The 24,895-nt window shown below is 40.5% G+C and overlaps 1 protein-coding gene and 1 long non-coding RNA gene across 4 annotated transcripts in view; one reads left to right on the plus strand and one right to left on the minus strand.

Annotated features, from left to right (window-relative positions):
* Nucleotides 1-23,955, minus strand: LOC121504396 (apolipoprotein(a)-like). Of its 2 annotated transcripts, XM_041779114.1 has the most exons (18): nt 23,937-23,955; nt 15,647-15,742; nt 15,356-15,491; nt 15,175-15,278; nt 13,217-13,337; nt 13,010-13,128; nt 9,477-9,639; nt 8,880-8,998; nt 8,401-8,521; nt 7,245-7,363; nt 6,303-6,465; nt 3,926-4,044; nt 3,671-3,791; nt 3,453-3,571; nt 1,730-1,892; nt 1,333-1,451; nt 1,019-1,175; nt 1-414 (listed from the first exon to the last, which is right to left on the minus strand). In XM_041779114.1, exons 2-18 carry the CDS (start codon nt 15,693-15,695, stop codon nt 294-296), a joined length of 2,133 nt encoding a protein of 710 aa, XP_041635048.1. In that variant the 5' UTR covers nt 15,696-15,742; nt 23,937-23,955; the 3' UTR covers nt 1-293. The 2 variants fall into 2 exon arrangements, with proteins under 2 accessions (XP_041635048.1, XP_041635047.1); XM_041779113.1 differs by lacking the exon at nt 23,937-23,955 and having other exon boundaries at nt 15,647-16,215.
* LOC121504415 overlaps nt 15,178-24,895 on the plus strand; it is a 16,606-nt gene continuing 6,888 nt past the window's right edge. The window contains exons 1-4 of one of the 2 annotated variants that reach the window (XR_005991458.1): nt 15,178-15,303; nt 23,784-23,881; nt 23,967-24,105; nt 24,784-24,859. This is a non-coding gene — a long non-coding RNA (uncharacterized LOC121504415). Of the gene's footprint in view, nt 15,304-23,410; nt 23,882-23,966; nt 24,106-24,783; nt 24,860-24,895 lie in introns of those variants that run through there. The other variant, XR_005991457.1, reaches the window with a different exon arrangement.

The following is a 24,895-nucleotide window of genomic DNA, read 5'->3' on the forward strand; positions in this document are numbered from 1 at the left end:
TGAATCAGGAATGGTTTATTTTTGATGCTTTTATTTGAGAGAAAGTAAGAAGAGTAGCTAGTTTTCCAGAGTTCTCCTTACCCACCGTACAGTGTTGCTGTCTTTATTCTTTCATCTACATTTAGCTACATTTATTAAAGAACCAAATCACTGACATGCACTGTACATAAAGGTTAGCTAAAGCAGGTGGGAATGAGCGCGGCCATGAGAGACCCAGGAGACCGGGGCTGGATGAAAGCTGGACTACACGTATTCCAGACTCAGTCTTCTTCTATCCTCAGTCTTCTTTGTCATTATTTTAAGAAGGAGCATTTCTTCAGCTTGCAGTACTCATAGAAGACTTCAGGGTCTGTAGTCAAACACCAGGGGGCCACGTCACCATCAGGGTTCCTGCACAGATTCTCCCTGAGGTCCCTGAAAAGAGACCACAGCAGGAGTTTTAGGACAGCAGGTAGGAAAGCACTGAAAAATCAACACTGCAGGGTTTTTACTCTGACAGCTGAGAATTCTATATTTGTACATTCATGATGAAACTCTACTTTTCTCATAGGTGAGAGAATCAGCAATGAAACTCACTGACAGTTTATCACTGTAGGGTTCACCTTTAAATACAAGATCTGACTGAGAGAGTTGGTTGTCACAAAATTAGTAGGGCTGCAAAACTGTGTTTGAATATTTGAACAAGAAATGACCTTTACTGGATGATTGAGGCCCGCAAGAATGGGTAAAAGTGGAATAAAGCAGCCAGAATAGATGATGGAGGCCAACAAGAATGGGTTAAAGTGGAATAAAGCAGCCAGAAATGGATGAAAAATAACAATATTAAGTGTTAAAAGTGGATAAAAATGGTTATAAGTTGCAAAAAATGAGAGAAAATGGGCAAAATGCTGTGAAATTGTCAAGATGTGGCAAGAATGGGTTAAACATTCAACTAGTCTGATTCCTTGAACATTTACTCCTTACTAAGATGTGTGGTCAGGGTGGATTTAAAACAAGAAGGGCTTTATTTGATGCTCACGCTTTGGGGTATTTCTCTGGGGAGGTCTTGTGGCTGTGAGGACTCATGGAGCTCCAGGCCTGACAGGTTCTGCCACTGATGGTCTCTGATTTATTGCCCCGATATGTGGACCCGTCACCCTCGTAGCAGTCTCCTCCATCGCCTGTAAAGTCAACATCTGCAGGAAGAGAGTAAAACCAACTCAGTCATGAATGCAGGGGACAAAAATTTTAGTGAGGACCCGTTCAGGTTCAGCTGGATCCACTGAAGTCATCACAGGTCCCAAAGACCAGACCGGTCTATGACATCCCCATTATGGAGGATCAGCACCATACCTGGGTCAGGTTCACATGTGGGCACACTGCAGTACTCCCAGCGAGTGCCGGGGTCGGTGGTGTAACACCAGGGCTTCTTGGCATTGTCAGGATTACGACAGAAGTTTTCACCTAGACCACTGATGAGAAAACACACAGAAGCAGCCATGAATTCAGGAGAACATGATGAATGCAACCTTTTAGGATTTAAACTAATTCAGTTTCAATTAGTGCTGCCAGTCAGTTAGAAAATAATCTAGTAGATTCTGATGAACCACAAACATCAGTGATATGAGAAGGATTACATTACTGCTAGATTTAAGAATAATAGTAAGAAAATGATATAGAAACATGCTTCTGAATGTGTCAGCGTGTTTTCATGTAAAAACCCGTGTTTCTGTGGTCCACTGGCTCTTACGTGCAGGGGTAGTTCTCTGGTGTGCGGTCATGTTTGTGCGGCGCCTGATCCCACCATCTCTGGCACGTTTTTCCCGATGCCGTCACAGCGACTGTGCCTCTGTAAGCTTTACCAGTACCTGTTATACAGGTCAACTCTGTGTCCACAGGAGGAAGTTCAGATTCTGGAACAGGAAGTGAGATGGAGTGAGAAAAAACAAGTGAAGAAGAGTCAGAATTAATGTCAACACACGTGTTCACATTTCCTCATGTGCCTGATCATCATACCAGCCTAGAACCATCTATGTATGTTTGACATTTCTAGTAACAGCACCACCTACTAGTAACAGGAAGTTACTGCTTCTTTATTATTACCCACAAGTCTCATCCCGTTCATCAACTCCTACTCAAATTTACCAGCCGGCATGATGAAATCCATGACTCTACCTCCTACAGAGCGGCCATGCTGGGTTTTTTTTCGCCATGAAACAAGAAGTTGTTCTGCAGGAGCTTTGGTAATAACCATGAAAGTTGACAGAAGAAGGTACAAGAGATGACTGATATGAAATATGTAGGTGGGCGCGGCTTAATGGCTCAGTGATGCGGATTATGAACCTTGGCAGGCGTATGCATCGTCCCAGGACCTACGAAAAGAGACTATACCCATACCACCAACTCAACAGGACGGCTTTTATTTTCTGTTGTTTGTGGATAAAAATGGATAAATGAGCCATTTTCATTGGTCCTTTTAGGACTAATTCCTCCAAGATCATTCATGAGAACTACTTGAAAATTGGTTTAGTGCTCCCTGCAAACTCAGCGGGATAGACAGTATAGTATAGGCAGTGGGGTTTATAGACATGCAGAGCTCTAATACTGGAGGTGTGCTTGTTTCTGAGACCAGCGTAAACTTGTCTTAATGGGGTCAAATATGAGACCTTTAAAACCGGACTCTTCCAGGCCTTGTTCTGGGATTACTCCTAAAAAGATGAATCCAAACCCAGGTAAAATTCTTTGAACCACTGCAAAAGACTTTGAAGGAAAGAAAGTCATTCAGCTCATGTACAACACTCTGGAAGCTCGCCATTTAACAGGAAGTTACTGTTATTCAAACACACAGCATACAAACTGCCTCAAAATGTACTTGTGTGATAACAGACCACTTCCTAACATATCCATTGATTTTCTGTACCAGTTAACCTGCTTGGGGTGGTGGGGGGGCTGGAGCCTATCACAGCTGTCATTGGGTGAGAGGCGGGGTACACCCTGGTCTGGTCGCCAGCCAATCGCAGGCTTTCCTGATTTAAAGCATCATAAAATATTAGTCATAGCACCACCATCAGATAACTGAGCCTTTTCTGACTTTAGTAGGATGTAGAAAAATGTCATTCCTCTTATGAACAAGACTAAAGGGGCATGGGTGTGGCAGTTCATCTAAGTTTGATTTCCTGCCATGTAACAGGAAGTTAGTACCCTGTATGTAAACATACAGGGTACAAACTGCCTCAGACTTTACTTGAGTGATAACACAGCGCTACTTTACACATCTTTATAGCAACATAAGCTATCAGTCACAGCACCACCTACTGGTAAGACCAGGTATGACCTGCATGTTTGACCTGACCACTGCAGTAGCTCACTGAATCATCAGCTCCTGTCTGACTGATGGAGGTTTTTGGCAGATGAAATGGTGAAATAGGAGGCATTAAAGTCTGATATATGAGCAAATATGTTCGAGGACTTACTGCAGCGGGGTATAGTGCAGAACTCCCATCTTTTCTGGGGATTGGTGGTATAACACCAGGGCCGGGACTCACCACTTGGATTTCTACAGTAGTTCGCCTCAAGAATCCTCTGAAGACAACTAGAGATAACGTGAAGGGGAAACTATATTATTTTTCTTGTATTTAAAAAGATTTGATATTGCTGGGTGTTTGTTAAACTTGCTGGTTGGTGGTTTTACCCGCTGGCGTTGTAACCATGCTTGTGTGGCTCCTGGGAGGCCCAGCTCTGGCAGGTGTAGCCGCTCTCTGTGGTGGAGACTTTTCCTCTGTAGTTCTCACCGTTACACTCCATGCATTCCTCTTTGAGGGAAGAAACACACTCGTTTACTTGACTTGTGCACTTCACCTAAATGTCAGGATAGCCGTCTTCATGAGGAGTTTTTGAACATCCCAGCTGATAATGTTATCATCATCAAAAACGGCCGGGGTCCTACCTGAGTCAGGTCCACAGCTCGGCACATTGCAGTACTCCCAGCGAGTCTCAGGGTCCGTGGTGTAACACCAGGGTCCCCTCTCTTTGTCAGGGTTACGGCAGTAGTTGTGCTCAAGGCCTCTGACAATCAGAAACACAGCAGCAGGGATGAACGAAGGCAAAAACGAATGTTAAACTTGGACAGGATTATGCTTTTAGTTTTAATACTTTTTATTTCCAGAAGAGAAGCTGGCTCTCAATCTATATGGAAGCCCAATTCCACAAAATAATAAAGAAAAAATGTGAAAGTAAGGCAATTCTTGAAAAAAAGAATCCTAAGAAATAACTATGAGATTTCTTTTTAAACTGTCTACCTTCCACATTTTTCTTTTTAAGTGGTGGAAATAGTCTTCAGTGCTTTCTATCTCATAATTTTGACTTTTTATCTCATTATTATTATTTTTTAAACTCATAATTTCAACTTTCTATCTTGTAATTTCAACTTTTTATGTCATAAATATAATTTAAGATTACCATTAAAAAGTTATAACAATGACATAAAAAGTCATAACTATGAGATAAAATTGAGAGATAAAACGCTATAATTCCAAATTTTTATCTCATAATTTTGACTTAGAATTCTCTTTTTGAAACTGCCTAACTTCCACATTTTTCTTTTTTAGAAATGGGCTTCCATACTTTTTATCTCATAACTATGACTTTTTATCTCATAATTTTGACTTTTTATCTCATAATTATGACTTGAGATTTTTTTTCAAGAATTACCTTTCAGATTTTTTTTATTTGGCAGAAATGGGCTTCCATAAAAAAGTCATAATTATGGGAAAAAATTCATACATATCAAAAAAATAGTCATAATAATGGAGATGTGTCAATATTAACTTTCTATCTTGTATTTTTGACATTTTATCATAATAATGACTTTGGATTCTCCTGTTCTTTAAATTGCCTAACTGCACATTTTTCTTTTATAAGTGGCACTATTGGGCTTCCATACTTTTAAGTCATAATCATGACTTAAATCATTTTTTTCAAGAATTGCCTTACCTTCACATTTTTATTATTTGGAGGAAATGGGCTTCCATATAAAAGTCATAATAATGAGATAAAGTGCCATAATTATGAGATAAAAATTATGAGATAAAATTTCATAGTTCATGAGATAATTTTATCTCATAATTTTGACTTAGGGTGTTGTTTTTAAAGAATTTCCTTACTTTCATAATTTTTTTTATTTGGCAGAAATGGGCTCCCATTAAAAAACATCCCAATATTGAGATAAAACATCATAATCATGGGGTAAAAAGTCATAATTATGGGATAAAAATTCATAATTATGAGATACAAATTCATAATTATAGGATAAAAATTCATAATTATGAGATAAAAAGTCATAATTATGGGATAAAAATTCATAATTATGAGATAATTTTGACTTAGGGTTCTCTTTTTTTATTGCATAACTTCCACATTTTTCTTTTTAAAGTGGCAGAAATTGGCTTCCATACTTTATTTCATAATTTCCATATAAAAGTCATAATAATGAGATAAAACATCAGAATTACGGGATAAAATGTCGTTATTATGAGATAAAAATTATGGGATAAAAAAAGCCTTTGGTGTGTGTCAAATATAGGTCTAAAATAATTTACTAGTCTGCACAGTCAGTCCAGAAAGTTCTCACTGGTATCAGATCTGTACTAGCAACACCTTGGTATCGGAATATATCAGGAATGAAAAAATGGTATTGGAACATCCCCAGCAATAAGTACAGTAGGTATAAACATACTTGTTTTTGACAAAACAAGAATATAAAAAAGGTTTATTTATCCTCATCAATCCGTGCCTTTAAAACCCATATAGATAATCTAATGAGGTCATCTTTAAAACAGTCAGATAATGAAGCCTTTACTCACTCTGATGAGATGTGAAAAACATCGTTCAGCTCATATGGAGACTAAAGGGGATGTGGCGGCTCATTAAAGTTTGATTTCTCGCCATGTAACAGGAAGTTACTCTTTATTGAAACATACAGGGCACAGTCAGCCTCAGACTGTACTAGTTTGATAACAGAGCACTTCTTAACGTGTCTGTTTTATAAAATACTGGTCATAGCGCCACCATCAGAGAGTTGTTCCTTTGCTAACTCTGGTGGTATGGCGAGAATCTGGCCAAATTCAGCACATCTTGCTGAGTGTGGCCATCTTAAATTCTGCTCAGTAAGATGACCACCTTCTTCTACTATTCTTTGTCTCTCTGCCATCAAACGACTAACTGAAAAAGTCAAAAGAGAGGGCTGTGGTGGATATTTCTTTTGTCAACTCCACTGCCTCGTCTTTCATGGTAAATCAACACCGCTGTGTTCCGGCGGATCTTACTTGCAGGGGAATTTGTCAGGAGTGCGGTCATGTCTGTGCGGCGCCTGATCGGACCATCTCTGGCACGTTTTTCCGGACTCGGTCACAGCCATCGTGCCTCTGTAAGCCTCGCCAACACCAGTGGTACAGGTCAACTCTTTGTTGAAGGCAGGAGGTTCTGTAGCTGAGTGAAGAAGAACAGCAGCACTCATAACACAAGCTTTTTATTTGACTTTTGTGTCTTTGTTATTCTGGGGAGTCTAAGGACTAATGACAACTGAGGAATGCTGAGGTCGAGTCTACTTCCTGAAAAGTAATCAGGAAAGTTACGGAATAAGACATGGGTGGGTATGAAGCTGTAAGTCAGGGGTGTCCAAACTATGGCCCTCGGCCCATTTTTTATTGGCCTGTAGCAAATTCTAAAACATAAAAGAAAAATAGCGGACATTAGAAGATGAAGCTCATGCTTTACTGTCGAGTATATTTCATCACAGTTTTGTGTGACCTTGGGGGCTCATCCGGGATGGTAACACAAAACTATTCTCAATTAGAAAACACAGCAAAAATGATAGCTGTGAAGACGGAATGAATCTACTTGGATTAGCGTGTTTTAGTTTTAGCACTAGGCAATGCTTCTGGACTCGTTCTGTAAACAAACATTTTGACACAACAGTTCATTAATGAACCTTTTCTTTGACTTAAACTTTAAATATATCGGATCACTTAGTGCATCTTTACCTAAATCGGACTGGATTAACTAACTTTGGTATCATAAAGGGAAGGTATATGAGAGTGGCCCCACCATCCTTAAATGTTCTGTATGTGGCCCTCAGTGGAAAAAGTTTCTGCACCGGCAACCAAAGCAAAGACAGTCTCATCTTTAGTTCTATCCATGATTGAATGATCAGCTCCTGAGTCTGACTGATGGACGTTTAGAAATGAGTAAATATGTTAGAGACTTACTGCAGCTGGGTAAAGTGCAGTATTCCCATCGCATCTCCGGGTCGGTGGTGTAACACCAGGGTCGGGGGTCACCGCTGGGGTTTCTACAGTAGTTCTCCTCCAGAAACTCCACTGGATGACTAGAGATCATGTCAAAGGAAAACCCTTTAAATGCCAGTTTGTTTGTTTTTTTTTTGTTTACAAGAATTCATCCTTGTTTAGAAAGGGGAAAATCCTATAAAGAGTCATTTACTGAAAAAAAAAAAAAAAGCCAGGTGGCTTGGGGGCATTTTGATGCATTATTCATGTATATATTTATTTACTTATTTATGTATTTATTTGATCTATTTATTTATGTATTTATTTATATATGTATTTATTTATTTACTTATTTATGTATTTATTAAGTTATGTATTTATTAATTAATTTATTTATTTATATATGTATTTATTTATGTACTTATTTATGTTTTTATTAATTCATGTATTTATTAATTTATATATTTATGTATTTATTTATGTAAGTATTTATATATTTATTTATATATTTGTTTATTTATCATGTATCATAATCAATTTTGTTGCTAATCTTTAAAATTTCCAGGCCTCTGCTAGAAATAATAAACAAACCTAACATTTGTTTTTATTTATTTTCATGAAAGAAAAAAAAATTACAAACGTGATTTATTTCTACAAAATTCAAAAGAAAGTTACTTGTATTTAAATGTGAAATGTACAAAATAACTCACTGTTTGTGATTTAAAAAAAAACCCTTGTTTTAATCAGGACTGTAGTTTGTTAACAGAAGTCCTAAAAAATTGGGATTCTTTTTCAAAATAATTTTTTGCTGAATGTTTTTTTAACACCAGGCATTTTTTGTCCTGAATAAATTAATAGGAAACAAATTTGTACATAGTAAACTACAGGCCCATCTAGAAAAAATATTGGAATATCAACATTTTTCAAGACAAAAATCTTCCTATGAAAACAAACTCAGTAATAAAGTTAGTTTATCTCCTGATGGTGCCTTTCTTTGCTTCTGTATTCTCATTTCTTCTTTAGAAGTTTAATTTTAAATGAAGACCAGTTTTTAATGCTGACTATTTAAACTCTGCTGTCCTAAGTGTTGTATTTCTGCTCTCGGTTGTTAAATTGCTGTGTCGTTTCTCGGTCGTACCTGCTGGGGTCGTAGTCATGGTTGTGTGGCTCCTGGACGTCCCAGCGTTGGCAGCTGAGTCCGCTCTCTGTGGTGGAGAGTTTCCCTCTGTAGCTCTCACCAGTGCACTCGAAACATTCCTCTGTAAGAGAAGAAACACAAGCATATTTAGAAATGCCATAATATTAACATTTTATTTCACAATTACCGCTGTGGAGAGGGAAAACTTTGGGAAAATAAGTGTCACAGTCATTTAAATGAAGACTGACATGACACTCCCTCTTTGTTATTTCTAAATCATTTCTACAACAAACAATCCCAACGTCACCGACTCAGGTAGCTCCTCCTACACCTGCTCATTTCTGCAAGGATGAAAAAAACCTTTCTAATCTTACAACTGTTTAATCCAACCAGGACATCTGATTGGCCCAAAGAGATTCCCAGAGTGAAAGTGATGGAGAAGAAAATCTCGGCAGATGGTGGAATGATCCGGATCATACCTGGTTCAGGTCCACAGCTCGGCACACTGCAGTACTCCCAGCGAGTCTCAGGGTCTGTGGTGTAACACCAGGGCCTCTCGTCATTGCCAGGATTACGGCAGTAGTTCTTATCTAGGCCCCTGCAGTCAGCAACACAACAGCAGGGGGAAAAGTTTGGAGCCTGTATAGTAATGGAACACTTCCTGTCTAATGGCGAGACATCCAAATACGACAAACCATCACAGCCAAACCCTTTGAGTTCTATAAAAGAGCTGAAGTGATGCCTCTCTACGTGGTCTTTTCTAGTTCTTCACAAAAGCTGCAGGGGTTTGGTTTCACTCTTTAAGCCTAGAAACAAGACCAGAACAAGGGGGCTGGTGAAGAGGGCGGTATGTCCTCATGGAGTTAAGAGGAGTCAGTTTTTCATGCTCATGTTGGAGACTAATAAAATATCACCTGATGCAGCTGCCAAGTTTGGTGAGCATGTTTGCCCTCAGTTCTCGGCTCTGATTAAATCAATCAGAAGGACAGGCTGCACAGTAACCAACATTTCAAACCTCCACTAAATTGCTTCTTTCTCTGTGAAAATCTGAGTTTTTGTGTTCCAGTGGCTCTTACTTGCAGGGGTAGTTCTCAGATGTGCGTCTGTGTTCGTGCGGCGTCTGGTCAGACCATCTCTGGCATGTTTTTCCAGACTCTGTCACGTCTATGGTGCCTCTGTAAGCTTTACCACTTCCTGTGGCACAGGTCAACTCTGGGACGATGGCGGGAGGTTCCCTGGCTAGAGATGGAAGGGTTTGTTAAAACTCAGACAACAAACAGGAGCCTTCAAGACTCGACTGATTTTAAATGTGAACTTTCTCGTTGTTTTTCACGTTAAATTCTTCAGTTCCAGCTTTGTTGCAGGCTTGTCCACAGAATCGTCCGGGCCAGAAAAAACAGAGAATACGACCTCTTTCAACCATTTCTTGCCACTTGTTGCCATTTACTGCCATGTTTTAGTCACTTTTAACCCTTTCTGTCCTTTTCGCCACGTGTGGCCCATTACTGCTGCTTCTTTTTGTACCTTTTCTCCATTTTATTGCCATGTTTTTGTTAATTTCTGCCACTCCTTTTGTTGACTTTAACCCCCCCACACACATTTTTACTGTTTTTGCACCTTCTGTGCCACTTGTTGCTCATTCTTGCCTTTTTTTTGCCACTTGTAATCACTTTTTCCCCATTTTCACAGCTCTACAACATTTTTGCCACATTAACCATTTTTGATGAATTTGTTAAATTTGCAGCTTTTTCCTGTTTTGCCTCTTCTTTACCCCGGTTTTGCTGCGTTCCACTATTTATCCATTTTTCCCATATTTTTTGTGACTGTGGCCAACTTTTGCCTGTTTTTTGACCAAATTTCTACATTCCAGCCAAATTTTAACCATTATTTTGTGTCTTTTGCCCAATTTGCAACATTTATGCCACTGTTTAGCCATTTCTGCTTGAACCTTTTTCGCCACTTGTTTTACTGCTTTCACCTTTTTTGCCATTTATTGCCCATTTTCCACGTTTTTGTGATTATAACCAACATTTGCCACTCTTTGCCTATTTTTTGTCATATAAATTATTATTTTGCAGCTTCCAGTTTGTAACATGTTTGCCACCTAAGAACCAATTTTTGCAGCTTTTGACTTATTTTTGCTGTTTCTGACAATTTTTGCCTCTTGTTACCCTTCAAAGTCACTTCTTCTTTTTTTTTATTTTTCCCCATTTTTTTTTATTTTTAAGATTTATTTTTGTGCATTTATTAGATAGGAGAGGACAGTGGATAGAGTCGGAAACAGGGTCAAGAGTGGGGGAGAGACATGCGGTAAAGGGCCTCAGGCCGGATTCGAACCCGGACCGCCCGCTTAGATGGGGAGCACCTTTAACCACTAGGCCACCTGCTCCCCTGTTTTTCCCCCATTTTGCCTGTTTTTTGCCACTTTTTGTCCATTCTTGCCACTTTGTTTGCGACTCTAACCCTTTTTCCCTTGTTTTGCAGGTTTTTTCCATTCCTTGCTACTTTCGTGCCACTTTTTACCCATTTCGCATGTTTTTGCGTCTTTTATTCCTTATTTTCAAGAGAACCTGGACGCATCGGAGGACCTGCACTTCACACCAGAAGTCGGAATATCGCCGCCATATCTCGTCTTCTTGTACCAGAAGTCACTTAAACTGAATGTCTTCTTTGCTGTTTTCTCCGTACTTCGCCGCCATATTGATAGAGGCAGGTCCTCCAAGTAAGGAAATACAAGTAGACGAAAAATTATCAAGTTTTTGGGTTAACAAGCACAGCGATAATGTTACATTTATTTTAATGGATCGATTTATGATCCAAATTCACGTATTACTGAGCACAGACACAATATGTGACAGGAGGCTGACTGGCCGGACGTCGGTGTCGCCGCCATGTTGCCAGAGGCAAGTCGCTACATCATTCAATACAGTAGCCAAGGACTGTACAAGATTTCAGAATAAAAAGCACAAATGACGAGATTACATGGATTTAAATGAATCATTTATAATAAATGATCCATGTTAAAATAATAACTGATGGTGAAACATTAAAGCAGAATCAGCCTTCTTGTATTTTCTCAGTTAAATGAAAAGATGAACTCCATGATTTAAAATAAAGTAATTTTATATATAATACAGTTTCATATATGTATAGATATTTTTTTATTTTGAAACAATGTATATATCAATGTATAGTTTGATAAATTTCACAACAAGGCCTTTTTCACGCGTATGTGAAGTACTTCCAGTTCAGCGTTTATTGTGCTGGACAACTTCCACCAAAATGGACCGTCTGCATGAAAAACGATTTACGACTTATTTATATGAACTTATATTTCACTATCAGTTATTATTTTAATATAGATCATTTATTAGATGATTCATTAAAATCGTCATTTGAGCTTTTTATTCTGAAAACATGAACAGTCCTTGTCTACTGTATTGAATGATGTAGCGACTTGTCTCTATTTACATTGCGGCGATGCACGAAGAAAAAAATGAAGAAGACGTTCAGTTCAAGTGACTTCTGGTATTAGAAGATGAGATATGGCGGCGCTCGTTCGACTTCTGGTGTGAGGTGGAGGTCCTCCAATGCATCCAGGTCCCTCGCCATTTTTGCCACTCGGGGAGATTGTTGCTCCTCTAAAACACTTTTTGCCTCTTCCTTCAGCCTCTTTGGCCCATTTTTGCTGCTTTTCAACCGTTTCATTGTTGTTTTTTGTCAAATTTTCCACTTTTTTTTTTATTATAACCAGTATTTGCCACATTATAGCTGCTCGTATTCATCTCTTTTGCCCCTTGTCGCCCATGTTTTTGTCCTTTCCATCTATTTTTGCCATTTTCTTACCACTTGCTGCACATCTATGCCGGCCCTTGTTGGCTCTTTTAACATTTTTTTGTCCGTTTTTGCCTCTCAGACATTTTCACCCATGTTTGTCTCCATCCACGTGTTTTCATTCCTGTTCCATTAAAGTCTTCAGTAATTTTCAGGCGTCCTGATCTTTGTGCTCATCATGTCTGAGCTATAAAGTCCAACATTACCTTCTTGATGGTGTGGTTCAGTGTGCCCATCCTCATTGTTAACATTAAAGGGTCATTCCGCTGTAATAAAAGAGGCTCTTCTGTACCACAGCATGAAAGAACAAATGTTATTTTTGTTGCTTTTATTATTCAGGTTAAATATTAAATATGGTTATCACAGCTTAACTTAACCAGGGTCCATGATTTTGATGATTATTGGTCCCCAGTCTGACAGGGCCCCTGGATCCCCCTTATGCTTCTTGACTAAAGACTAAAGACTAATGAAGGCGAGGTCTTACCCTGTCTGATAGAAGGTAATAAAATGGAAAAGCGGTAAGAGGCTATAGGCTGTAACTACAGGTAAAGATCTGACCACTGTTTAGCACCTGTGTGCTGCTTAAAGGGTCTGATGACTTTCTCAGACCAGCCTCTACTTTAACAGTGACGGTCCCTCTGAGTCTCTGATCCAGAGTCTACAGGTAGTCCTTGAATAAAAGTGTGCATAGCTCTGCTGTAAGTAGACGTTGCTGTGGTTAGCATCGTAGCTCGTTAGCACATTTAGCCGCTGTGTTGTGTGTTAGAGGACTCACTGCAGCGGGGTATGGGGCAGAAATCCCAGCGCTTGTCGGGGTCGGTGGTGTAACACCAGGGCCGGGGCTCATTGTCCGGGTTTCTACAGTAGTTCTCCTCCAGGTTATTCTGTAGCCGGCTAGAGAAAAATCATCTTTAATTGGTTTGATTTAATAAAAACGTTTACTTGTTGTTAGTCGAATGGATGTGTCGTTTTGTGCTCTTACACGCCGGTGTTGAACTTATGCTTGTGTGGTTCCTGAGAGTCCCAGCGCTGGCAGGTGAGTCCGCTCTCTGTGGTGGAGACTTTTCCTCTGTAGGTCTCTCCAGTGCACTCCAAACATTCCTCTGTAAGACACGGAGCACAGAGAGTCAGTCTTTGATTTAGTTTATGTTATTAAAGCCACTTTCTCCTGAGTCCAGGACCGTTTCAGGCCAGCCTCCTCCTGTTAGCGTGCCGCTGCTTTTAAGAGCTAAAACACACCTTTTTGTTCCAATCTTAACGGCTAGATATGTTTTTAAAACCTGAATGTAAAGATTATTAAAAATTATAACATTATAATTTAATGTCAATGAGTATGATAATATCACTGGCAGATTTATAATCACACAGGTAGAAATTAAATATACAAAAACACTGTCTACAGAAATGTCTGGCCCTGATAAACTCATAGAATGGGTTTTATGTCTAGAGCACAGAGAACAGATTCTGTCGGCATATTTCTACATCTAGAGCACAGAGAACAGATTCTGTCGGCATATTTCTACGTCTGGAGCACAGAGAACAGATTCTGTCAGCATATTTCTACATCTAGAGCACAGAGAACAGATTCTGTCAGCATATTTCTACATCTAGAGCACAGAGAACAGATTCTGTCGGCATATTTCTACGTCTGGAGCACAGAGAACAGATTCTGTCGGCATATTTCTACATCTAGAGCACAGAGAACAGATTCTGTCGGCATATTTCTACATCTAGAGCACAGAGAACAGATTCTTTTCTACGTCTATAACTCAGAGAACGATTCTGTTGGCATATTTCTACAACTAGAGCACAGAGAACAGATTCTGTCGGCATATTTCTACATCTAGAGCACAGAGAACAGATTCTGTCGGCATATTTCTACATCTATAGCACAGAGAACAGATTCTGTCGGCATATTTCTAGAGATACTTTCACACTGCCTCTCTTTTCCGTGTCTGTTATGCTTTCATTATGCAACGCCGTTCTGTATGAAAGCGACCGTTCTGCAATAGGGCGTCAATGTCGCCCCACGGGTGATCCGGATCAAGAGGTAGTATCAGAGCCACAACAGACTTTTCCACTACGAGTCTGAAAGGATGTCACGGCATTCCACAACGGTGAGTGTGCCCTGCTGTCTCCATAAACGGGAGATTTAAAAACTAGAGCAGTTTAATCGAGCAGCATTTCATCAGAGAAAACAACAGCTGGATAAAACAAAGAATAATGTGGATTAACTGGAGATACTGGGAGGTTAGAGAGCTGATCACACTCTGTACAGGAAGGACAGAGCAGACACATCTCTGCTCACAGCAGCATCTGAAAAGTTGCCAGATGTGTTCAAGTGAGCTCGGTACGCTGAAGTTTCCCTCCTCCGATGTAAATAGTGCGCGGTGACACAGCTTAAAGTCAGACCTCCAACTCAGAAGCATGGAGGAAAAAAGTCTATTAGATCTAATCGATCAAAATGAATGTTCATGTTATTTTTCGCGTATTTCATTTAGAAAATACAAAGTTTTGAACCGAGAAATCCAGAGTTTCGAGTTTCATTTAAAGCAGCACCTCAGACAGCGGCTGCCATCTGATTATGGGACGCCGGGGTGTGTGTGTAAGCTCGGGCGTGCACGGCTCTGTTACACCTTTGTGTGAATTGCTTGTTGCGGAACAGCGATGGCCATTCCTTTTCACCTTTATTGCGGAATCTCTGTGTAAAAATGGCTAGTTTCTAGAGCTCAGAGAACAGATTCTGTTAGCATATTTCTACATCTATAAATCAGACAACAGATTCTATCAGCATACTTCTACGTCTTGAACACAGAGAACAGATTCTGTCAGCATATTTCTACGTCCATAACTCAGACAACAGATTCTGTCAGCATACTTCTACATCTAGAGCTCAGAGAACAGACTCTGACTCCATATTTCTGCGTCCAGAGGACTCACCAACTCTGTCGTACAGGGAAACGCCGTCTCTGTGAGGGACAGTCTTGGCGGTATGTCCGGCTGCTATCCAGCACTCGTGATCCATCTCCTCAAACATGAAGGCTCTGTGGACACAGCAGGGAGACGCTGGTAGGCGATCTGTGAACTTTTAATGGTTTCTGAGGTGAGAGGTCACACTTACCTGCACCTGAAGCTCTCTTCAGCGTTACATTTGGCAGCACAGTCAGCTACAGTGTCTGCTCTGTGGAGCCTCTTCTGCTCTGAGAGGATCCATGCTGCTCTGTTTCTGGTGAAGCCGTCCACCTCATCTCCACTCACTGACAGCAGAAACACACAAACCGCAAATTATAAATGCTGTCCCATCAGATAAACATCATCAGGAGTGTCACCAGGACATCCAGTCATATTTCTAGGATTGCACAGCTATAGAGCAGGAATATTAGTGATAAGAGGAGATGCCTGAATATCTCACCACAGCAGATCAGGGCTCCTAGGAGGAAAGCTGCTTTGCACAGGTCCATGCTGACCCGTTAGTTCATAGTCCTGGTTCCCCTTGAGCCTTACTGGACTTTTATTAAGACAGAAAGCAAATATGATCATTGCTCAATCATTAGGCAATCATTGGCCTGACAAGGACGGCGATGGTTCAGCCTGTGTTTGTTCTGGCAGCTAGATCTGATCTCTCCCACTGAATACTTTCTGAAGGACTTCAAGGCGTCTACTTCTGACCTTCTTAAACAAGTTTAAATGCATTCATTTTGCTAGCTTATAATGTTACCAATGTCCAGGTGATCACATGGACATCCTATATGCCAGTTTCAACGACTCCTCCCCAGCTGCTGATCCCTCGCTCCTTAAGGTGACACAGTCACAAAGAGGAATGGGCAAAAATATATGGATACAAGCTCACCTGTTGATTATGAACCCAGGTGTTTCAGCCAGACCTCTTACCACAAGCAGGGCCCTGGGCATTCTCTGGGTTCATCAGGGTCCATTCTCTGGGTTTATCAGGGTCCACTCTCTGGGATTATCAGGGTCCAGTCTCTCGGTGTATCAGGGTCCATTCTCTGAGTGTATCAGGGTCCATTCTCTGGGATTATCAGGGTCCATTCTCTGGGTTTATCAGGGTCCATTCTATGGGTTTATCAGGGTCCATTCTCTGGGTTTATCAGGGTCCACTCTCTGGGTTTATCAGGGTCCGTTCTCTGGGTTTATCAGGGTCCAGTCTCTGGGATTATCAGGGTCCATTCTCTGGGTTTATCAGGGTCCATTCTCTGGGTTTATCAGGGTCCAGTCTCTGGGTTTATCAGGGTCCATTCTCTGGGTGTATCAGGGTACATTCTCTGGGTTTATCAGGGTCCATTCTCTGGGTTCATCAGGGTCCAGTCTCTGGGTTTATCAGGGTCCATTCTCTGGGTGTATCAGGGTACATTCTCTGGGTTTATCAGGGTCCATTCTCTGGGTGTATCAGGGTCCGTTCTCTGGGTTTATCAGGGTCCATTCTCTGGGTTCATCAGGGTCCAGTCTCTGGGTCAATCAGGGTCCATTCTCTGGGATTATAAGGATCCATTCTCTGGGTTTATCAGGGTCCATTCTCTGGGTTTATCAGGGTCCATTCTCTGGGTTTATCAGGGTCCATTCTCTGGGTTTATCAGGGTCCATTCTCTGGGTTTATCAGGGTCCATTCTCTGGGTGTATCAGGGTCCATTCTCTGGGTTTATCAGGGTCCATTCTCTGGGTTTATCAGGGTCCATTCTCTGGGTTTATCAGGGTCCATTCTCTGGGTTTATCAGGGTCCATTCTCTGGGTCTATCAGGGTCCATTCTCTGGGTTTATCAGGGTCCATTCTCTGGGTTTATCAGGGTCCATTCTCTGGGATTATCAGGGTCCATTCTCTGGGTTTATCAGGGTCCATTCTCTGGGTTTATCAGGGTCCATTCTCTGGGTTTATTAGGGTCCAGTCTCTGGGTTTATCAGGGTCCATTCTCTGGGATTATCAGGGTCCAGTCTCTGGGTGTATCAGGGTCCATTCTCTGGGTTTATCAGTGTCCAGTCTCTGGGTTTATCAAGGTCCATTCTCTGAGTTTATCAGGGTCCATTCTCTGGGTTTATCAGGGTCCATTCTCTGGGTTTATCAGGGTCCAGTCTCTGGGTTTATCAGGGTCCACTCTCTGGGTTTATCAGGGTCCGTTCTCTGGGTTTATCAGGGTCCACTCTCTGGGTTTATCAGGGTCCATTCTCTGGGTTTATCAGGGTCCATTCTCTGGGTTTATCAGGGTCCATTCTCTGGGTTTATCAGGGTCCATTCTCTGGGTTATCAGGGTCCATTCTCTGGGTTTATCAGGGTCCATTCTCTGGGTTATCAGGGTCCATTCTCTGGGTTTATCAGGGTCCATTCTCTGGGTTTATCAGGGTCCATTCTCTGGGTTTATCAGGGTCCATTCTCTGGGTTCATCAGGGTCCAGTCTCTGGGTTTATCAGGGTCCATTCTCTGGGTGTATCAGGGTACATTCTCTGGGTTTATCAGGGTCCATTCTCTGGGTGTATCAGGGTCCATTCTCTGGGTGTATCAGGGTCCGTTCTCTGGGTTTATCAGGGTCCATTCTCTGGGTTCATCAGGGTCCAGTCTCTGGGTGTATCAGGGTCCATTCTCTGGGTTCATCAGGGTCCAGTCTCTGGGTGTATCAGGGTCCATTCTCTGGGTTCATCAGGGTCCAGTCTCTGGGTCAATCAGGGTCCATTCTCTGGGATTATAAGGATCCATTCTCTGGGTTTATCAGGGTCCATTCTCTGGGTTTATCAGGGTCCATTCTCTGGGTTTATTAGGGTCCAGTCTCTGGGTTTATCAGGGTCCATTCTCTGGGATTATCAGGGTCCAGTCTCTGGGTGTATCAGGGTCCATTCTCTGGGTTTATCAGTGTCCAGTCTCTGGGTTTATCAAGGTCCATTCTCTGAGTTTATCAGGGTCCATTCTCTGGGTTTATCAGGGTCCATTCTCTGGGTTATAATCAGGGTTCCAGTTATAATAATAATAATGATGATAATAATTATTGTTTATCAGGGTCCGTTCTCTGGGTTTATCAGGGTCCACTTATCATTATTATTAATATCATTTTTGGGTTATTATTATAATCATTATTGTTATTATAATCAATTATCAATTATAATTCTAATAATTATTAGTTGTATTATGATGATGATGATGATGATGATTATAAATATTATAATTACTCTGACTATTATCAGGGTCCAGTCTAATCATTTTATACATATTTCATTATTGGGTGTATAATAATTCTCTAATTATCAGGGTCCATTCTCTATGATAAATAAACAAAAGTCTCTGGGTATTATTATTACATTCTCTATGTATCATGTACATTCTCTGGGTTTATCAGGGTCCATTATTATGTATCATCCATTCTCTGGGTGTATCAGGGTCCGTTTGTATTGCTTTATCAGGGTCCATTCTCTTTATTTTATTATTTATGTAAAGATTAAATAACATTCTCTTTCATCAGTCCATTCTTTGTTCTTTAATCATTTCCATTTTGATCTTATGTATTGCAGGTCCGATATTTTTATGTTATATTCATTTCATCATTGCTTTTTTGTTTTTTCCAGTCTCTGGGTTAATCAGGGTCCATTCTCTGGGATTATAAGGATCCATTCTCTGGGTTTATCAGGGTCCATTCTCTGGGTTTATCAGGGTCCATTCTCTGGGTTTATTAGGGTCCAGTCTCAGAATTGCAGAATTGGGGTCATTCTGCGTGCAAGCCTGGTCACAGTTGTATCAAATCATCACCTAGCCATGCCGTCTCAAACATCTGTGATCCTAAATGGGTCGCTGTGAAGAGCTCAGTTACCTCCAGCGTGGTTCTGTGATGACGGCATCTTTGCAGTAAGACTGTTGGTGAATTCTTATCTTTGCTGGATCTTCCATAGCCAGCGGTGAGTGATTTTATTTGAACCTGGATGAGTTTGGAACAGCTCAGCCATGAAGCAAAAGACCGGTAAAATCACAGAGAGGAGTTAACAACTGTTAAGGTTGATGCTTTGTAAAAGTCTCCAGGTCTCTGCTGAAGAGTCCTAACTCTTCCGCTGGCATTAATGTAAACACTAAAACTGCAGCAGGAGCCTCATGAATGGGTTTCCATGTCAGAGCAGCTGCAAATCTCAACGACCTCAGCGTGACCTCCAGTAACAATAATAAATATTAATAACTTTATTTGTATAGCACCTTTTAAAAACAGAGGTTTAAAAAGTGCTTTAACTTTAAACAGAATTGCAATATCCAGTAAACACACAAGTGCGTGGGTGTGTCTACGGGCAGCAGGAGGGAGGAAAAGAGGGCTTTGCACTTTCCAGAATCACCTCTCCTGACCTGATAACCCTCTCTGACAAATATTTATCTGTTCTTTAGACCAGGCTGTGAGCAAACAGGAAAAGAGCTTAAAAAAGGCATTAACTCTGAATGTGGCGGAAGTGCTACAGCCCTTTTTTGGTCAATTAGGCAAAAATCTGTTATAATGGAGGGTTATTATAATAATAATAATGATGATAATAATTATTGTTGTCATTAATATTATTCATTAGAAGCATTATCAATATTATCATTATTATTAATATCATTTTTGTTATTATTATAATCATTATTGTTATTATAATCAATTATCAATTATAATTCTAATAATTATTAGTTGTATTATGATGATGATGATGATGATGATTATAAATATTATAATTACTATGACTATTACTATTATAATCATTTTATACATATTTCATTATTGTTATAATAATTCTAATAATTATTATTATTACTATGATAAATAAACAAAAGCTCTATGTATTATTATTACTATTACATACTATAATATATGTTTTATATATAATATATATATATGATATACTATTATTATGTATTATTCGCTTGGAAAAAATTATTTTGTATTGCAAAATTTTAAAAAATTCTTTTAAAAAATTCTTTTATTTTATTATTTATGTAAAGATTAAATAACACTTATTTTTCAGTCCATTCTTTGTTCTTTTAATTTTATTTCTAAATTTTGATCTTATGTATTGCATTTTTGATATTTTTATGTTATATTCATTTCATCATTGCTTTTTTTTGTTTTTTCACTTAAACACTTTTATTTTGTTATTTTCTTGTATTGTTATCTATTTTTTTTATTTTATCTAATCAATTTCATTCTGGTTTGTCTCATTCTATTTTTAGATTTATTCTTTTGTATCATCACAGCCATCATTCGTGTGGCCTTTAAGGTCACATATTATGAAAAATACACTTTTTCAGGTTTTTTTAACAAAAACATGTGCCCCCGGCCTGTCCCTAAGAATCAGAACCCACTTCCTGAGAGGGGCGGAGTCAGACAGCTCATTAACATTTAAAGCCACAGACACAGGAACAGCTGGTTCTGAGGAGGGCTGAAACAGAGGAGGTTTTAGACATGCAGAGTAGAACTGATTATGTTCCCTACCAAGAGAAACCAAAGAACTGTACCACTGATTCATCTGTTTACATGTCAACCAATGCCCCTAAGACTCCAGACTAGATGGTTCTTTACCCACCCCCTACATGTCATGCAGATACTAATAGTCTGAAACATAAAGTGGTCCGTGGTTTTGTGAGTTTATGCTGATTATAGTGCATGATGTTCTTTTGTGGAAGCAACAATAACAGAGAACAGCTCAACAGAGTCATGTACACATGTGCCTGTCTGAGATTAAGCTTTTCAGAGAACCTGTCACATTTTACAAATAACTCTGCTGGAATGTTCTGAGCTGCATCATGCTTTTAATGACATAGAAATTTGCCTATTGTTAAAGTGCTCCCATAATTAACTTTACCAGGAGTGTTGCTACACGCTCATGTTCATAAAGAAAGGCTTTAGAAGGAGCTGACACTTCATAATGATCAGATAGGGGCACTGTAAGTAAACTTTGAAAAAATCTACTTTTTACTTTACAACCCCAATTCCGAAAAAGTTGGGTCGCTGTGTAAAATGTGAATAACAGACGTCAGTGACTCCAGCAAAGACCTGGGACTGTTGAGCAGCTAGAATCCTACATCAGACAAGAATGGGACAACATTCCTCTCCCAGTAACTGCTCTCCTCACTGCCCAGACATTTACAGACTGTTGTTAGAAGAAGAGGGGATGCTACACAATGGTAAACATGGCCCTGTCCAGAATATTACACAGGACCCCCTTAACCTTTTTACAAATATCTCTGCATTTAAATGTATTTCTGAACCATCCTTTCCCAAATGTAAGAGCAGTTTTTTTTACTAGGGTTAAATTAAATTAACTTTCATTATTCTGCTGTGCTATACCATTTGGACATTTCTAAGGGAGGAGCAGAGTCCATTCTCATTTATCATTTGATACAAATTTCCATTCTCTGTTTATCAGATTCATTTAGTTGGTTTATCAGGGTCCATTCTCTGGGTTTATCACTAAGACACAAAAACACTTTATCAGGGTCCATTCTCTAGGGTCCTTATCAGGGTCCATTCTCTGGGTTTAATCAGTAACCTTTTTCCCCTGTGCTACACCCCTGGCCCTGTCCCTACTTTTTTGAGATGTGCTGCTGCCATCATTTTGGAATGTTAGTTTGCATAAAAGCTTAGAAAAATATCAGATAGATATGAGTCCAGTAGCTCCAGATTGTGTAGACCTTTCCATAAAGAATAAAGAAGCTTTGAGAGCATGAGAGTGGGGAACACCTCAGAGCCAATCAGACGTCTCTAATGACGGCGTCTGGCTCTGCTTCATTCCTCTGTGACACTAACTACTCTGAGGGTTGTAAGTACAGCATGCTATCAGTCTGATGAGCAATATGACATCAGAAAGCATAACTAAAGACATGTACAATGACATGCTAAGGCTGGGATGTTAAGCTGCTGAGTGATGACAGCAGCCCAGCATGAGAGTTTGACTATCTTACCTTATCCTATCATGTTTATCTTAACTTACTTATGATTTCTTAAGTTACCTTTTTAAAACTTACCTTATTCTATCCAACTTATCTTAACTCATCACTCACTAATACTACCTTATCCGAAATAACCTTATCTTGTCTCATCTTGTCTGATCTTTTATCTTCTCATCTTATCTGATCTTGGGTCCAGTCTCTGGGTTCATCAGGGTCCATTCTCTGGGTTTATCAGGGTCCATTCTCTGGGATTATCAGGGTCCATTCTCAGGGTTTATCAGGGTCCAGTCTCTGGGTTTATCAGGTTCCATATTCTAAGGGTTTATCAGGGTCCATTCTCTGGGTTTATCAGGTTCCATATTCTAAGGGTTTATCAGGGTCCATTCTCAGGGTTTATCAGGGTCCATTCTAAGGGTTTATCAGGGTCCATTCTCTGGGTTTATCAGGGTCCATTCTCTGGGTTTATCAGGGTCCATTCTCTGGGTTTATCAGGGTCCATTCTAAGGGTTTATCAGGGTCCATTCTCTGGGTTTATCAGGGTCCATTCTCTGGGTTTATCAGGGTCCATTCTCTGGGTTTATCAGGGTCCATTCTCTGGGTTTATCAGGGTCCATTCTAAGGGTTTATCAGGGTCCATTCTCTGGGTTTATCAGGTTCCATATTCTAAGGGTTCATCAGGGTCCATTCTCTGGTTTATCAGGGTCCATTCTAAGGGTTTATCAGGGTCCATTCTCAGGGTTTATCAGGGTCCATATTCTAAGGGTTTATCAGGTTCCATATTCTAAGGGTTTATCAGGGTCCATTCTCTGGGTTTATCAGGGTCCATATTCTAAGGGTTTATCAGGTTCCATTCTCTGGGTTCATCAGGGTCCATTCTCTGGTTTATCAGGGTCCATTCTCTGGTTTATCAGGGTCCATTCTCTGGGTTTATCAGGTTCCATATTCTAAGGGTTTATCAGGTTCCATTCTCTGGGTTCATCAGGGTCCATTCTCTGGTTTATCAGGGTCCATTCTCTGGGTTCATCAGGGTCCATTCTCTGGTTTATCAGGGTCCATTCTCTGGTTTATCAGGGTCCATTCTCAGGGTTTATCAGGGTCCATTCTCTGGTTTATCAGGGTCCATTCTCTGGGTTTATCAGGGTCCATTCTCTGGGTTTATCAGGGTCCATTCTCAGGGTTTATCAGGGTCCATTCTCAGGGTTCATCAGGGTCCATTCTCTGGGTTCATCAGGGGCCATTCTCAGGGTTTATCAGGGTCCATTCTCTGGGTTTATCAGGGTCCATTCTCAGGGTTTATCAGGGTCCATTCTCAGGGTTTATCAGGGTCCATTCTCAGGGTTCATCAGGGTCCATTCTCTGGGTTTATCAGGGTCCATTCTCTGGGTTTATCAGGGTCCATATTCTGGTTACAGTTACAACATTCAAAGCTTTACTTTCTGGCTCAGATCTCCTTTCAGAAAGTCACATTGGAGTGAATCTTCTTTGATTATGTCTTGGGAGACTCAGACTAGTACCTTCAACAGCTCAGCTCCCGGTTTAGGAGTGTTTACATAGGCTACATCTTCTTTAAAACGTAACACTAGGGCACCTGTATTGAGTTAGTTTGAATTGTTCACAGGTCCACAATCATCATTTCTTTCTATTGAAACAGAAGAAAAAGTTTGATTTGGACCACCTCTGCCTGCAGCTTTAAGAACAGCTTTTACCTGTTGGGGGAGAGGGGTTAAACCTTCTCAGTGCCACGTAGAGGTAAATTGACAGTTTTTTAATTCATACTCCAAAGTCGTGGGCCTGTTTTTCTCACCTTAACTCCTCCTCTCTCCGTTCTCCTCAGGTGTGAGCAGCAGTGAGGATGCAGATAAAAAGAGCCGAGCAAACAGAGAGAGCAGCAGACACACCTGGACATCAGCTGCAGTATCCTCAGAGAGTCTCCTGATCAGAAACCTTCAGCTGCTTCATCCAAACCTGGACAGGTAAGAGCAACAGCACACTCCTCACCTGTCTGCTTCTCTCTGCAAACAGAATGCAGCACATCTAAAACAATGATATGTAACAATTCTCTGTTTGAATACCAGATATGGTGCAAATTATACCTATGTGAGAGTCAGGCCTGACCACAGAGTTGACAGGACCCCTGACAGAACCAGAGAATGGACCCTGATAAACCCAGAGTGGACCCTGACAAACCCAGAGACTGGACCCTGATAAACCCAGAGAGTGGACCCTGATAAACCCAGAGAGTGGACCCTGATAAACCCAGAGACTGGACCCTGACAAACCCAGAGACTGGACCCTGATAAACCCAGAGACTGGACCCTGATAAACCCAGAGAGTGGACCCTGATAAACCCAGAGAGTGGACCCTGATAAACCCAGAGACTGGACCCTGACAGACCAAAGAATGAACCCTGTCAAACTAAAAGAATAGACCCTGACAGACCCAGAGACCGGACCCTGACAGACCCAGAGACTGGTCCCTCCCCAGATCTGTTATCGATGTGTGGTTTATCAGTAGACTTGGTGCTAGCATCCTGGGTAATAGTTGCCTCATCTTGGAGCTCCTTTTTCTTTACCAGTTTCATCACTTTTTTTTCAGCCATATTTTGCCCATGTTTGCCTCCTCTGACACGTGTGTAACTTTATGTCTTCCAGCTTTCTGTGAGCCAACAAAACTCTCCCAACATGATCGGACTCCTACTCCTGATGTCCCTTCTTAAAGCGAGCCAAGGTAAGCACACATGGTAGCCATGTTGGATCCACTGGA

This window comes from Cheilinus undulatus, linkage group 22 (genome assembly GCF_018320785.1).
Source record: "Cheilinus undulatus linkage group 22, ASM1832078v1, whole genome shotgun sequence".
Lineage (NCBI taxonomy): Eukaryota > Metazoa > Chordata > Actinopteri > Labriformes > Labridae > Cheilinus > Cheilinus undulatus.

Excerpts from the sequence above, each read along its gene's own strand:
- LOC121504396 (XM_041779114.1), bottom strand. The coding sequence starts at position 15,695 with ATGGACCTGTGCAAAGCAGCTTTCCTCCTAGGAGCCCTGATCTGCTGT. Across the intron at positions 4,045-6,302 it reads CCTGACAAATTCCCCTGCAA|AGGCCTTGAGCACAACTACT; the intron begins GTAAGATCCGCC and ends TCTGATTGTCAG. Across the intron at positions 3,792-3,925 it reads GAGCTGTGGACCTGACTCAG|AGGAATGCATGGAGTGTAAC; the intron begins GTAGGACCCCGG and ends CTTCCCTCAAAG.